Here is a 14,503-nt window from a genome sequence, read left to right on the forward strand (position 1 = left end):
AACACTAACTAGGCACAGTGCTACCATCTCCTGTCACGGTAGTGACGACCAAACTCTAAACATTCAGAGAACAATCTAAAAGGTGGAGGTTGAATGTAAGTATTGATGTGATGACTTATTTATTATTTGGAGAACTTATGTGTACTAAGCACAATGTCGCCACTACAGAGAAAGGTCTGGCCAAAATGCGTGGGCAACAATCAGCATAGGAGTTGGTAAGACAGCACAAACAGATCTGGGACCAGACCAGAAGTTGACCTGTTCTAGCCGGTCCAGATCGTCCTCGTAGAGCTCATAGCCTTTCTGGAAGCTACGTCCCTTTGGCATCTCCACGTCCATGGGGCAGACATACTCCTCACTCTCATCCTGCCTCTTCTTTCTCAGGCTGCCAAAGCTCCCAAACGTTATCTTCCTCAGCTGGTGGGAACAGATTCATTCTCAAATAATTATAAATTGAGACTAAAGTTAATAACCAAAACCAGTGTCAAACACAAGAACCATATCTTACCACAGCTAAACCCACGTCTTCACCTTCTCCATCACTCCTCACCCCTACCTACAGTAAAACCAAGGCTGCATCCAAAATGGCACCATATTTCTTATATTGTGTACTACTTTTGACCCCTACCTTGACCTTGGCAGTGGCTGTAAGCAGGGTGTAGTCGGGGTTCTCCAGACAATCCTGTTTGAGCCCCTGGGCCTCAGAGCCCACCAGCAGGTTGAAGTGGGTGGCCAGGTGCCTCCGCAGCAGGGTCTTGTTGGGGGGAATGTTCAGCAGCAGGGCCATGGTCTCCACGTTGAACCGAGGCTCCAGCACCTGGGGGAAGAGGGAACATTATGAGATGTGGGATAGGTTGAGACACATCCCATTCTCATTGTAAGATAAAATTCAAAATAACCAAAGTTTCATAGACGAAATAACCCATTATAATTTCTACCCAGTCTCTATCTGGTTTTAGATATTCGAGTTTAAACTCGTGGCCCACAATTATCAAGAACATTTTGGGACACATTAAATCTGATCATTGTTTCTCACCATGAGTCCCCCGTGCACGCCGCTGCCCCTCAGGTTGGGGGCGTACTCTGCCAGGTCTACTGATCTCAGCCACTCCATTACTCTGTGATTGGTCCACTGTGAGATCTCTGCTGGTGTGATGTTGTTCTGACAAATCAGGAGAAAATAATGTGTTTATCAACACAACAAATGACTGAGTGACAGGATTTGATAACACTTGTGTAGCTTGAAGAAGTGGAGAACGAGTACACAACAAAAAGGGGATGGTACAGTAACTATAGAAAAGGTGGACTTTATAAGGAGGTTTGACTGGTTCAGAGTTCAAAGTGCCACCACGGCGCATCGATAGGAATGCAAATGAAACGAGATGAAGCAGGAATCCAAATAGTGGGGTTTTATTTCACACAAACACAGGAGCACATTGGGAAAGGATGCAGGACAATGTTGTGGATTGGTCGCATTTTTAAGCTTGGTGGTTTCGGGCACAGCGCCAGCATCTCTTGAGGTTCTGGATCCAGTTTACCTTCTGGTCATTGGTAATCTGGCTGAAGTGTGCACATCTACTAATGTGGTGATCAGCTGAATAGCAGGCTGCACATGTGGGTATACGGGGTGATGATGGTTGACGACTCAACCTGACCAGTCTGGTATGGAAGATGCAGTGCCTTGGATGGGCCGGCGAAGGGAGTGACGCTGTTGACCTTATGCTGTTCTCTGTCTAGGCAGGCACCTCTGCCTGGAGCCAGGTGGCAAAGTCTGGTAGGTTGTAGGATACAGCACCTGTGCTAGATCTACAGTCGTGGCCAAAAGTTTTGAGAATGACACAAATATTAATTTTCACAAAGTCTGCTGCCTCAGTGTCTTTAGATATTTTTGTCAGATGTTACTATGGAATACTGAAGTATAATTACAAGCATTTCATAAGTGTCTAAGGCTTTTATTGACAATTACATGAAGTTGATGCAAAGAGTCAATATTTGCAGTGTTGACCCTTCTTTTTCAAGACCTCTGCAATCCGCCTTGGCATACTGTCAATTAACTTCTGGGCCACATCCTGACTGATGGCAGCCCATTCTTGCATAATCAATGGTTGGAGTTTGTCAGAATTTGTGGGTTTTTGTTTTTCCACCCGCCTCTTGAGGATTGACCACAAGTTCTCAATGGGATTAAGGTCTGGGGAGTTTCCTGGCCATGGACGCAAAATACCGATGTTTTGTTCCCCGAGCCACTTAATTATCACTTCTGCCTTATGGCAGGTGCTCCATCATGCTGGAAAAGGCATTGTTCGTCACCAAACTGTTCCTGGATGGTTGGGAGAAGTTGCTCTCGGAGGATGTGTTGGTACCATTCTTTATTCATGGCTGTGTTCTTAGGCAGAATTGTGAGTGAGCCCACTCCGTTGGCTGAGAAGCAACCCCACACATGAATGGTCTCAGGATGCTTTACTGTTGGCATGACACAGGCCTGATGGTAGCGCACACCTTGTCTTCTCCGGACAAGCTTTTTTCCAGATGCCCCAAACAATCGTAAAGGGGGTTCATCAGAGAAAATGACTTTACCCCAAGTCCTCAGCAGTCCAATCCCTGTCCCTTTTGCAGAATATCAGTCTGTCCCTGATGTTTTCCCTGGAGAGAAGTGGCTTCGTTGCTGCCCTTCTTGACACCAAGCCATCTGAATCAACTTTAGGAGACGGTCCTGGCGCTTGCTGGACTTTCTTAGGCGCCCTGAAGCCTTCTCCACAACAATTGAACCGCTCTCCTTGAAGTTCTTGATGATCCGATAAATGGTTGATTTAGGTGCAATCTTACTGGCAGCAATATCCTTGCCTGTGAAGCCCTTATTGTGCAAAGCAATGATGACGGCACGTGTTTCCTTGCAGGTAACCATATTTGACAGAGGAAGAACAATGATTCCAAGCACCACCCTCCGTTTGAAGCTTCCAGTCTGTTATTTGAACTCAGTCAGCATGACAGAGTGATCTCCAGCCTTGTCAACACTCACACCTGTGTTAACGAGAGAATCACTGACATGATGTCAGCTGGTCCTTTTGTGGCAGGGCTGAAATGCAGTGGAAATGTTTTTGGGGGATTCAGTTCATTTGCATGGCAAAGAGGGACTTTGCAATTAATTGCAATTCATCTGATCACTACTCATAACATTTTGGAGTATATGCAAATTGCCATCATACAAACTGAGGCAGCAGACTGTGAAAATTTATATTTGTGTCATTCAAAACTTTTGGCCACGACTGTACAGATGAAATGCTTGAATTTGCTAAACTGCTCAGCGGGGAGTTTCTCCAACAGGAGTTCAACATGTTTATTGTCCGTCAAGCACAATATTGAAAGGAAAATATAAGTTGGCCACCCCATGCATTCACCAACAGGAATAAGAAAGACTAGAGGGAGAAACTGCTGCTTAAATAGTCAAGGGTGGTAACGAGCAAAGTGAAGACAGGTGAGGTGAGTGGCAATGGAGGGACGTGGCCAGAGGTTATGGGTGAGGACATGAGCCTTCACAACAGTAACAGTAGCATTGACAAGTGTTCATGTATTCCTGGAACCAGGGTTGTGTTCATTAGGGCCCACACCAGAAAACTATTTAAAACAACAGAAAGCAACAAGAAGCCCTGTTTCAGTCAGTTCTCTTTTGTTTGTTGCCTAATGAAAACGACCAGTGGTCCAGTGGCCCTACCTCATCGGAGGGCCGTCGGCGCAGGCAGTTGGGCTCGTAGTTGTTGAGGCGTAGCACCTGGATGGCTCTCTTGATGCTGAGGTGGTGGAGCACACTGCCCACCTTCAGAGACAACAGGTCATCCTAACAGAGGACACACAGGAACAAGAATGTTAAGAGTAATATGTCAGGTCAGACGGAAAAAGCCGTCAGGAGCACTCATAGGTTGAGTTAGTGATGAGTTTCTCATTGCGCAAAGAAAAAACTACTACCCAGCAGGTAAAGTCATAATCTGATGAGATTCTATTTGGTTGTCTTGACCGAAGTAATATCAAGATAATACTTTTTTTTTTTTTTTTAAATCACTTTGGTGCCATTTTCACAAGTATGCAGTGAATTTTCAAAACTCTAGTACAAAATGCCAAACTGGTAACCCTTGTAACACAGCAAGTCTTATATTCAAAATATAGGTATGTGAAATACCATGAGAACAGTTTGATTTAAATCACTGAAACAATATCTTCTCAATTTACTTGTTTTAACAACCAGTTAATCCAATAGCAAAAAAGTATATGCTACAGTACTGTAAATGATAGTACATTACACTGTTTCACAGTACGCAATACACCCATCAAAATTGACTGAAAATATAATTTCCATAATTTCTATCCCATGTGTAATCAAAGGTGTGGTCATTAAAGACATCTTTCACAATCATTGATGCAAAAAAATGTATGTATTGTTCAGATACACAGTGAACAAAACATTAAGAAAACCTTCCTTATATTGAGATGTCCTTTGGGTGGTGGACCATTCAAATCAAATTGTATGTCACATGCGCCGAATACAACATTGAAATGCTTACTTACAAGCCCTTAACCAACAATGCTTGAAGAAGTTAAGATTTTAAAATAAGTGTTAAGTAAAAAAATAGATAAGTAAAAAATAGAAAATAAAAGTAAATAATTAAACAGCAGCAGCAAAATAACATGCAAGGCTATATACAGGGGGTACCGGTACAGAGTCAATGTGCGGGGGCACCGGTTAGTTGAGGTAATATGTACATGTAGGTAGAGTTATTAAAGTGACTCTGCATTGATTATAAACAGAGAGTAGCAGCAGCGTAAAAGAGGGGTCTGAGTAGCCCTTTGATTAGCTGTTCAGGAGTCTTATGGCTTGGGGGTAGAAGCTGTTAAGAAGCCTTTTGGACCTCAACTTGGCGCTCCGGTACCGTTTGCCGTGTAGTAGCAGAGAGAACAGTCTATGAAGAGGGTGCCTGGAGTCTTTGACAATTTTTAGGACCTTCCTCTGACACCTGATACAGAGGTCCTTTTGAGGATCTGAGGACCCATGCCAAATCGTTTCGGTCTCCTGAGAGGGAAATTGGCTTTGTCTTCACGACTGTCTTGGTGTGTTTGGACCATGATCATTTGTTGGTGATGTGGACACCAAGAAACTTGAAGCTCTCAACCTGTTCCACTACAGCCCTTCGATGAGAAATGGGGTGTGCTCGATCCTCATTTTCCTATAGTCAACAATCATCTCCTTTGTCTTGATCACATTGAGGGAGAGGTTGTCCTGGCACCACAAGACCAGGTCTCTGACCTCCTCCTTATAGGCTGTCTCATCGTTGATCAGGCCTACCACTGTTGTGTCATCGGCAAACTTGATGGTGTTGGAGTCGTGCCTGGCCATGCAGTCATGAGTGAACAGGGAGTACAGGAGAGGACTGAGCACGCACCCCTGAGGGGCCCCCGTGTTGAGGATCAGCATGGCAGATGTGTTGTTCCCTACTCTTACCACCTGGGGGTGGCCCGTCAGGAAGTCCAAGATCCAGTTGCAGAGGGAGGTGTTTAGACCCAGGGTCCTTAGCTTAGTGATGAGCTAAGAGGGCACTACGGTGTTGAACGCTGAGCTGTAGTCAATGAGTAGCATTCTCACATACAGTTGAAGTCAGAAGTTTACATAGACCTTAGCCAAATACATTTAAACTCAGTATTTCACAATTCCTGACATTTAATCCTAGTAAAAATTCCCTGTCTTAGGTCAGTTAGGATCACCACTTTATTTTAAGAATGTGAAATGTCAGAATAACAGTAGAGAGAATGATTTAATTCAGCTTTTATTTCTTTCATCACATTCCCAGTGGGTCAGAAGTTTACATACACTCAATTAGTATTTGGTAGCATTGCCTTTAAATGGTTTAACTTGGGTCAAATGTTTGTTGCAAACTGCAGTCTGGCTTTTTTATGGCGGTTTTGGAGCAGTGGCTTCTTCCTTGCTGAGCGGCCATTCAGGTTATGTCGATATAGGACTCGTTTTACTGTGGATATAGATACTTTTGTACCCGTTTCCTCCAGCATCTTCACAAGGTCCTTTGCTTTTCTGGGATTGATTTGCACTTTTCGCACCAAAGTACATTAATCTCTAGGAGACAGAACGCGTCACCTTCCTGAGCAGTATGAGGGCTGCGTTGTCTCATGGTGTTTATACTTGCGCACTATTGTTTGTACAGATGTAGTGCCTTCAGGTACATGGAAATTGCTCCCAAGGATGAACCAGACATGTGGGGGTCTACAATTGTTTTCTGAGGTCTTGGCTGATTTCTTTTTGATTTTCCCATGATGTCAAACAAAGAGGCACTGAGTTTGAAGGTAGGCCTTGAAAAACATCCACAGGTAAACCTACAATTGACTCAAATGATGTCAATTAGCCTATCAGAAGCTTCTAAAGCCATGACATAATTTTCTGGAATTTTCCAAGCTGTTTAAAGGCTGGAATTGTGATAGAGTGAATTATAAGTGAAATAATCTGTCTGTAAACAATTGTAAGAAAATTGACTTAGGACATTACTTTGTGGATGACACAACCGACTTGCCAAACCTGTAGTTTGTTAACAAGAAATTTGTGGAGTGGTTGAAAAACAAGTTTTAATGACTCCAACCTAAGTGTATGTAAACTTCCGACTTCAACTGAAGGTGTTCCTTTTGTCCAGGTGGGAAAGGGCACTGTGGAGTGCAATAGAGATTGCATCATCTGTGGATCTGTTGGGACGGTATGCAAACGGAGTGGGTCTAGGGTTTCTGGGATAATGGTGTTGATGTGAGCCATGACCTGCCTTTCAAAGCACTTCATGGCTACAGACGTGAGTGCTATGGGTCAGTAGTCATTTAGGCAGGTTACCTTAGTGTTCTTGGGCACAGGGACTATGGTGGTCTGCTTGAAACATGTTGGTATTACAGACTCAGTCAGGGACAGGTTTAAAATGTCAGTGAAGACACTTGTCAGTTGGTTTAGCACATGCTCGGAGTACATGTCCTGGTAATCCGTATGGCCCTGTGGCCTTGTGAATGTTGACCTATTTAAAGGTCTTACATCGGCTACGGAGAGGGTGATAACATAGTCGTCCGGAACGGCTGGTGCTCTAATGCATGTTTCAGTGTTACTTGCCTCGAAGTGAGCATAGAAGTAATTTAGCTCGTCTGGTAGGTTCATGTCACTGGGTAGCTCGTGGTTGTGCTTCCCTTTGTAGTCTGTAATAGTTAGGAAGCCCTGCCACAACCGAAGGGCGTTGGAGCCGGTGTAGTAAGATTCAATCTTAGTCCTGTATTGACGCTTTTCCTGTTTGATGGTTCGTCGGAGGGCATAGAGGGATTTCTTACAGGCTTCCGGGTTAGAGTCCCGCTCCTTGAAAGAGGCAGCTCTACCCTTTAGCTCAGTGCAGATGTTGCCTGTAATCCATGGCTTTTGGTCACTGTGGGGACGACGTCATCGATGCACTTATTGATAAAGCCAGTGACTGATGTGGTGTACTCCTCAATGCCATCATAAGAATCCCCTAAAATATTACAGTCTGTGTTAGCAAAACAGTCCTGTAGCTTAGCATCTACTTCATCTGACCCCTTCCGTATTGAGTGAGTCACTGGTGCTTCCTGCTTTAGTTTTTGCTTGTAAGCAGGAATCAGGAGGATAGAATTATGGTCAGAGAGCTTTGTACGCGTCTCTGTGTGTGGAGTAAAGGTGGTCTAGAATTTTTTCCTCTGGTTGCACATTTAACACGCTGATAGATTAGGTAAAACTGATTTAAGTTACCCTGCATTAAAGTCCCCGGCCACTAGGAGCACTGCCTCTGGATGAGTGTTTTCCTGTTTGCTTATGGCCGTATACAGCTCATTGAGTGCGGTATTAGGGCCAGTATCAGTGTGTGGTGGTATATAGACAACTACGAAAAATATAGATGTACACTCTTGGTCGATAGTGTGGTCTACAGCTTATCAGGTAGAGGCCTGCTGCTCTATCCTGCCGAAAAAGCTTAAAATCCGCCAGCTGTATGTTAACCATGTTGTCGTTCAGCCACGACTCAGTGAAATATATTACAGTTTTTAATGTCCCGTTGGTAGGATATACGTGCTCGTAGTTCATCCATTTTATTATTGATTGATTGTAAGTTGGCTAATAGAACTGATGGTAAAGGTCAATTACCCTCTCAGCGACAGATCCTTACAAGGCACCCGGACCGTCGTCCACGATACCTCCGTCTTTTCCTCCTGTGAATGACGGGGATGAGGGCATTGTCGGGTGTCTGGAGTAAATTCCTCCCATCAGACTCGTTGAAGAAAAAGTCATCCAGTATGGGGTAAGTAATCGCTTCCCTGATATCAAGAAGCTCTTTTTGGTCATAAGACACGGTGGCAGAAACATTATGTACAAAATAAGTTACAAATAACGCGAAAAAACATACACAACAGCACAAGTGATTACGGATCGTAAAACGGCGGCCATCTCCTTCGGCGCCATTCTTGATACACATGGGAAACTGTTGAGTGTGAAAAACCCAGCAACAAATTAAACAAATGAAAGGAATGAAAGCAACTTAACGTTTAGCAGGCACTAGTTTGCATCAAGCACTCTAACTCTACTCTCGGCCATAGGTTCTCATCGACATTGCAGTCAATGTCCTCATTGTTCATTCGCCTGGTGAAAAACCTGTTGGCATGGCGAATCCAAGCCTGACATTGGTCTGGATTGATGTCATCGCATGCCTCACCCATGGCCTGGAGGAGAGTCACACGCTAATAGGGATGGCAATCATACACTTTCTACCTGTATTGTAATCATGCATTGTATTTTACAGTATTGTACTTTCCCATACAAAAGCATCTTAAGTAAATGGCATATTTTACTCCTGCGTTGTCTTGACTGTGTGCTTAGGGTCGTTGTCCTGTTGGAAGGTGAATCTTGACCCCAGACTGAGCGCTCTGGAGCAGGTTTTCATCAAGGATCTCTGTACTTTGCTCCGTTCATCTTTGCCTCGATCCAAACTAGTCTCCAAGTCCCTGCCACTGAAAAACACCACAGAATGTTGCTGGTGGTGACCAAGATTCACCGTAGGGATGGTGCCAGGTTTTCTCCAGACGTGACGCTTGGCATTCAGGCCAGAGTTCAATCTTGGTTTCATCAGACTAGAGAATCTTGTTTCTTTAGGTGCCTTTTGGCAAATTCCAAGCAGGCTGTCTTGTGCCTTTTACTGAGGAGTTGCTTCCATCTGGCCACTCTACCATAAAGGCCTGATTGGTGGAGTCCTGCAGAGATGGTTGTCCTCTCATCTCCACAGAGGAACCCTTGAGCTGTGGTGAACACCGAGTTCTTGGTTACCTCCCTGACCAAGGCCCTTCTCTCCCGATTGCTCTAGGAAGAGTCTTGGTGGTTCCAAACTGTATTGATGGGGTTCTGAGTGATGGTTTACGACACACTTATGACACCTGTGGTATATGTGTGGCAATGCCGGAATAACATTAAAACTAGTTAACTATGATCGATGGTGCTGGTTGTCCTTGCTCACTGTAACTAACAAAGTAATACATGGTACCAGGAGTGGAAATCATGTTTTTTTCTGTGAATGTTGGAGTTTATGGAAGTGTAATGGATGTAATCAAGCCACCAGAGGCTTTGAGCCTGGATGGGAATGTGGACGCGAATTGGAAAACATTTCGGCAGCGGTTTTTGCTGTATATGTCTGCCATTGGAGTTACGAAGGAGCCGGATGAACGTAAAGTTGCTGTTTTTCTTACTATAGCGGGTACACAGGCAATTGATATATTCAATACCTTCACGTTTGCAAATGAGAATAAAGACACGTTCACGGAGGTACTGGATCAGTTTGATGCATATTGTTCACCTAAGAAGAACGAGACATATGAACGTTGTGTTTCGCTGTCGTATACAACAGCAAGGTGAAAAGTCTGACGTCTTTCTTACGGATTTGAAATTAAAAGCACAGACGTGTAATTTTGTACACCTAACCTCATCTATGTTTCGAGTTAAGATTGTGTTTGGTATAAATGAGTCCAGAGTCCGAGAAAGATTGCTGTGGGAAAGTGAGTTACATTTGGACACTGCAGTAAAAATATATGTCAGGCGAATGAGCTGGCGCAATTGCATATTAAAACCTTTAGCTCCACACCAGCAAGCACTGCTATGGAGGTGGAAAGCGCAGCAGTGGATGTTGTAGATAAGGACACAAGGGGGCGCTATGAGCAAAGGAGCCATAAGCAATATGACTTTGATCAAAGGATTCACAAGCAATATGAATCTAACAGGTGTGGCACCAGGCACCAGACCAGGAAGTGTCCTGCCTTTGGGACATTTTGCTACAAGTGCAAGGGAAAAAAATATTTTTGGGAAAAATGGGTTTCGCAAAGAACAAGTATGGGAGACAAAACTTTCACACCATTGAAATCGAGGAGAATTAAGAAAGTGACTTGTTTGTGGGCACTGTGGATTGCATGGAGGACGGGCAAGAAACATCACAGGTCCATACTGTAGCTAGTGACCATTGGGTTGTACCACTAGTGGTCAATGGTACAATTTTGATCTTAAAGCTGGATACAGGAGCTAAAGCCAACCTAATTAATATGAGGTACACTAATTAATATGAGGGATTTTCATGAGTTAAAGCACAAACCAGTCATCATGCAAAAGGCTGTGGCTCTCAAAGCATACAATGGCCAAGCAATTGAGACTAAAGGTTTGTGTCGGCTAACTGTAAAGGGGAAAACAAGAAGCCACACACTTATGTTTGTGATTGTACCAGAGGGGCATGATTCTCTTTTGGGGAATACAGCATGTGAGTCGTGGAGACTGGTTAAGCAAGTGTACACCATTAATGACTTTGACTGGCTGCACAGTGTTCAACGGGTGACAAGTAATCAAAATGGTGAGGAGATTGCGCAAAGATATTCGGATGTGTTCACAGGGTTTGGAGCATAACCTCTCATTTACTCGATTACCTTCACAGAGAATAGCCAAGCCAGTGATTCATGTACCACGCTGAGTTCCGGTGCCACTACGGAAGGATCTAAAGGAGGAGTTGGGAAGAATGGTGAAACTCGATCGGCTAGTGAAAACAGAGGAGCCAACCCGACTGGGTCAATTTCATGGTGTTTGTTCGGAAAAGGAATGGTGATCTGAGTGTGTATGGACCCCAAAGACCTTAATAAATGTATCAAAAGGACCATTTTAAGATTCTTAAGGAGGGATGAGATGGTGTGCGAAATGGCTGGCGCACATTATTTCTCCAAGTTGGATGCTTCAAATGGATTCTGGCAGGTGAGGTTGCATGCAGCCAGAACCAAGTTTTGTACAGTCAATACACCCTTTGGAAGATATTCCTTTAAGACGTTACCTTTTGGCAGAAGTTCTGCCCCTGAACTCTTTCACAAGGCCATGGAAAGGGTCATTGAGGGGTTAGAGGGAGTCTGTGTGTATGTGGATGATTTTCTGGTCTGGGGGTCCACTATTCAGGAACACAATGAGCGGTTGGAAAATAATCTGCAGAGGGTTCAGAAGCATGGTTTGAAGCTAAATCGGGCTAAATGTCAGTTTTGTGTGAAGGAAATCACATTTCTTGGGGATAGGCTATCATCAGAGGGTGTGCAGCCTGATCATACCAAGGTCAAAGCGGTGAGGGAGATGGCTAATCCCACAGATAGGAAATGCATTCAGCGTGTTTTGGGTACGGAAAATTATTTGGGGAAGTTTGTACCAAATCTGTCAGCTAAAACAGTGAACTTAAGGACACTCCATCAGGACAAGACAGAGATATCGTGGAACAGAGAACATGAAATAGAGTGGAACAATGTAAAGAACATTATGGCTGAAGAGCAAGTGCTAACTTTTTTCGAACCTGACAAGGCTTACTAAGGTGTCCACGGACACCTCCAAAGATGGCATTGGAGCAGTGCTGCTTCAGGAGCATCAAGGTATGTGGAAGCCTGTGGCTTATGCGGCCCGTTCTTTGACTGATGCTGAGAAGCGTTATGCTCAAATAGAAAAGGAGCACCAAGGGTTGGCCGTTGGTTGTGAGAAGTTTCACTGTTGCATTTACGGCTTAAAGGTGATTCTAGAAACAGACCATAAACCCCTTATTCCAATCTCTCAAAAAAAATCTGAATGACATGCCTCCTCGTCTTCAAAGGATGATGATGGTGCTGCAACGCTATGATTTTGTTCTAAGCAATGTGCCTGGGTCAACTTTAGTGGTAGCAGATGCCCTCTCAAGGGCTCCATCAGTGGTGGCCCAAATCAGCCTCAGTCAGGAGTCTATGGAGGAGGAGGTTGCCTTGCATGTGGATATGGTCACGGAGTCACTTCCTATTTCTGAGCAGCAACAGCACAGAATAGCTTTAGAGACCACAACAGATCCCATTCTTTGCAAGGTGATCCATAATCTGGAAAATGGCTGGCAAAAATGCTCGTGTAAGCAGTACTTCGCAGCGCAGAGCTGTCAGTGGTCAATTGTGTGCTGTTGAAGAATAACAGAATGGTGATATCTACTTTAATCCGTCAGGAGATGCTAAAGAGAGTACATGAATGACATCTGTGAGCTGAGAAATGTAAGCGAAGGGCCAGAGAGTCCCTTTATTGACCAAATATAAATTCTGACATTGAGCAAATGGTTGGAAATTGTGACAGATCTCAAATTTCATTATAGATAGCCGAAGGAGCCCACGGTTATGGGAGAGGTACCCACCACAGCCTGGGAGAAGGTTGGAGTTGACTTGTTTCACTGCAATGGCAAGGACTATTTGTTGACTATCGACCACTTGTCAAATTACCCTGAAATTGCACTCTTGTCCAGCACAACAGCAAAGACTGTCATTTTGCACTTGAAATAATGTTTTGGTAGGCATGGGATTCCCCCTAGTGGTGGTTTCTGATAATGTACCTCAGTTTGCTTGCAGTGAGTTTTAGATGTTTACAGAGCATTAGGAGTTCAAACATATGACCTCTAGCCTGCTATATCCTAAAAATAACAGGAAGGCTGAAAAAAGGTGTGCAAATCATGAAGAGACTCTTAAAAAAGGCAGCACACAGTGGGACTGATCAATACTTGGCTTTATTGTCTTACAGAACAGCGACTTTGGAATGTGGCTGGTCACCTGCAGAAATCTTAAAATGGGAGGCAGGTTGCCTAGTTTCTGCCTGAATGACTGCCCATCAGCTGTAGGGCCCTATAATTCACAGCTAAAGGCAAGACACAAATTCTACTATGACAAAACTGCTAGAGTGTTGCACCGTTGGCAGCTCAGGATGAGGTTCGAATTCGGGGTCCAAATTCATGGGATAGAAAGGCTACTGTATTGGAGGAGGTTGCGCCTTGATCATATACAGTCAGGACAGAAGATGGGGCTGTGTATCGGCGCAACAGACAAAACCTTTCGAGAACACAGGAGACGTTTGAGGACACTCAGGACACCGGCATAGTGCCACTGGACACAGAAAAAAGAAAGGAGAACAAGTGGGGATGTGACAGAAGCTTCGGACACAGTGCCTCAGACCATGCGTGCAGGTCTGAGAGGGCCAGCAGGCATCCAGAAAGACTGAATATTCAGCGGTGATGTTTAATGGACCAAAGACTGACTCATTGAGTTGTTGGGGTTTGTTTTGATATGTTCATGATTGACCATTTCTAAACAGAGATTAATTGATATTTGTGAATTGACATTGCTTGTTGATGAAATGTATATGTTTGTATAAAAAAAGAACACACTGTGTTCCTTTTTTTATACATACATACATACATACATACATACATACATACATACATACATACATACATACATACATACATACATACATACATACATACATACATACATACATACATACATACATACATACATACATACATACATACATACATACATACATACATACAGGAAAATAAAGGAAAATGTATTGATGGGGTTCTGAGTGATGGTTTACGACACTCTTATGAGACCTGTGGCATATGTGTGGCAATGGTGGAATAACATTAAAAGTCGTTAACTATTATCGACGGTGCTGGATGACCTTGCACGCTGTAACTAACAAAGTAATACACAAACTTCTTCCATTTAAGAATGATGGAGGCCACTGTGTTCTTGGGGACTTTCAATGCTGCAGAAATGTTTTGGTACCCTTCGCCAGATCTGTGCCTCTACACAATCCTGTCTCGGAGATCTATAGACAATTCCTTCAACCTCATGGCTTGGTTTTTGCTCTGACATGCACTGTCAACTGTGGGACCTTATATAGACATGTGTGTGCCTTTCCAAATCATGCCCAATCAATCGAATTTACCACAGGTGGACTCCAATCAAGTTGTAGAAGCATCTCAAGGATGATCAATGGAAACAGGATGCACCTGAGTTCACTTTTCAGTCTCATTGCAAAGGGTCTGAATACTTATGTAAATAAGGTATAGTTTAAAAAAAAAAAAAATCATACATAAAAAAAACTGTTTTCTCTTTGTCATTATGGGGTATTGGGTGT

At 43.7% G+C, this 14,503-nt stretch overlaps 1 protein-coding gene across 4 annotated transcripts in view; it reads right to left on the reverse strand.

Moving 5' to 3' along the window:
* The window catches only part of LOC106573299 (liprin-beta-1), a 90,607-nt gene that overhangs the window by 3,946 nt on the left and 72,158 nt on the right, over nt 1-14,503 (reverse strand). For all 4 annotated transcript variants that reach the window (XM_014148234.3, XM_014148233.3, XM_014148232.3 and 1 more), the window contains 4 exons: nt 3,710-3,832; nt 1,037-1,162; nt 629-817; nt 259-417 (listed from right to left, as the gene is read on the reverse strand). In XM_014148234.3, coding sequence (XP_014003709.1) covers nt 259-417; nt 629-817; nt 1,037-1,162; nt 3,710-3,832 — 597 coding nt within the window. The remainder of the gene's footprint in view (nt 1-258; nt 418-628; nt 818-1,036; nt 1,163-3,709; nt 3,833-14,503) is intronic.

Source organism: Salmo salar, chromosome 16 (assembly GCF_965601325.2).
Source record: "Salmo salar chromosome 16, fSalSal1, whole genome shotgun sequence".
Taxonomy (NCBI): domain Eukaryota; kingdom Metazoa; phylum Chordata; class Actinopteri; order Salmoniformes; family Salmonidae; genus Salmo; species Salmo salar.